The sequence below is a fragment of the Penaeus monodon genome, chromosome 24 (genome assembly GCF_015228065.2).
Source record: "Penaeus monodon isolate SGIC_2016 chromosome 24, NSTDA_Pmon_1, whole genome shotgun sequence".
NCBI lineage: Eukaryota > Metazoa > Arthropoda > Malacostraca > Decapoda > Penaeidae > Penaeus > Penaeus monodon.
In genome coordinates this window covers 15,180,102-15,180,603 of record NC_051409.1, presented here as the reverse complement: position 1 = coordinate 15,180,603, position 502 = coordinate 15,180,102, and the positions used below count along the sequence as shown (strand labels likewise).

General features: G+C 39.4%; 1 protein-coding gene across 1 annotated transcript in view; it reads right to left on the bottom strand.

Moving 5' to 3' along the window:
• LOC119588625 (E3 ubiquitin-protein ligase CBL-B-B-like) overlaps positions 1–502 on the bottom strand; it is a gene marked incomplete at its 3' end in the record, with an annotated part of 53,262 nt that overhangs the window by 23,218 nt on the left and 29,542 nt on the right. The window contains 1 exon segment of the mRNA XM_037937265.1: positions 11–157. Within this exon segment, the coding sequence (XP_037793193.1) occupies positions 11–157 (147 nt within the window).

Sequence of the window (502 nt, the reverse complement as noted above, 5' to 3'; positions counted from 1 at the left end):
CATACTATACCTGGTGAAGACATCAAACTCGAAACTGGATATGTAATCATTGCAGGTCAGGTCTATGGTGGATTTTAGCGCCATGGCCTCCAGCCCAGAGCCTATGGGGTGCACCTCGCTCAGTGTGTCGCGGAAGTATCTCCAAGGCACCACCGTTCTGGAAGGAGAGAGAGAGACGTGTTATTTAGTGGAGACAAATAAAGGAGAAATAAGATGTCTTCGCGGCTTTGAAGGGAAATATTGGAAAAACAAGTATATAGACTAGAAACACTGCAAAGGGCAAGGATGTGTGATGATCAAGTAACTTACTAAAATCTGAAACAAGAGACATTTATATAGCTTACTAAATTTGTTTGGCTTTCACTCTGTATGTCTCAACAAAACTGTTCTATACTAATAACATAATAAGACATGCCTGTGTATTTCATTTAGCTGAGAAGTGATTTCCAATATTTGAATACTTATGGAGTACACTATAAAAACATCAAGTAACTGGGACCTT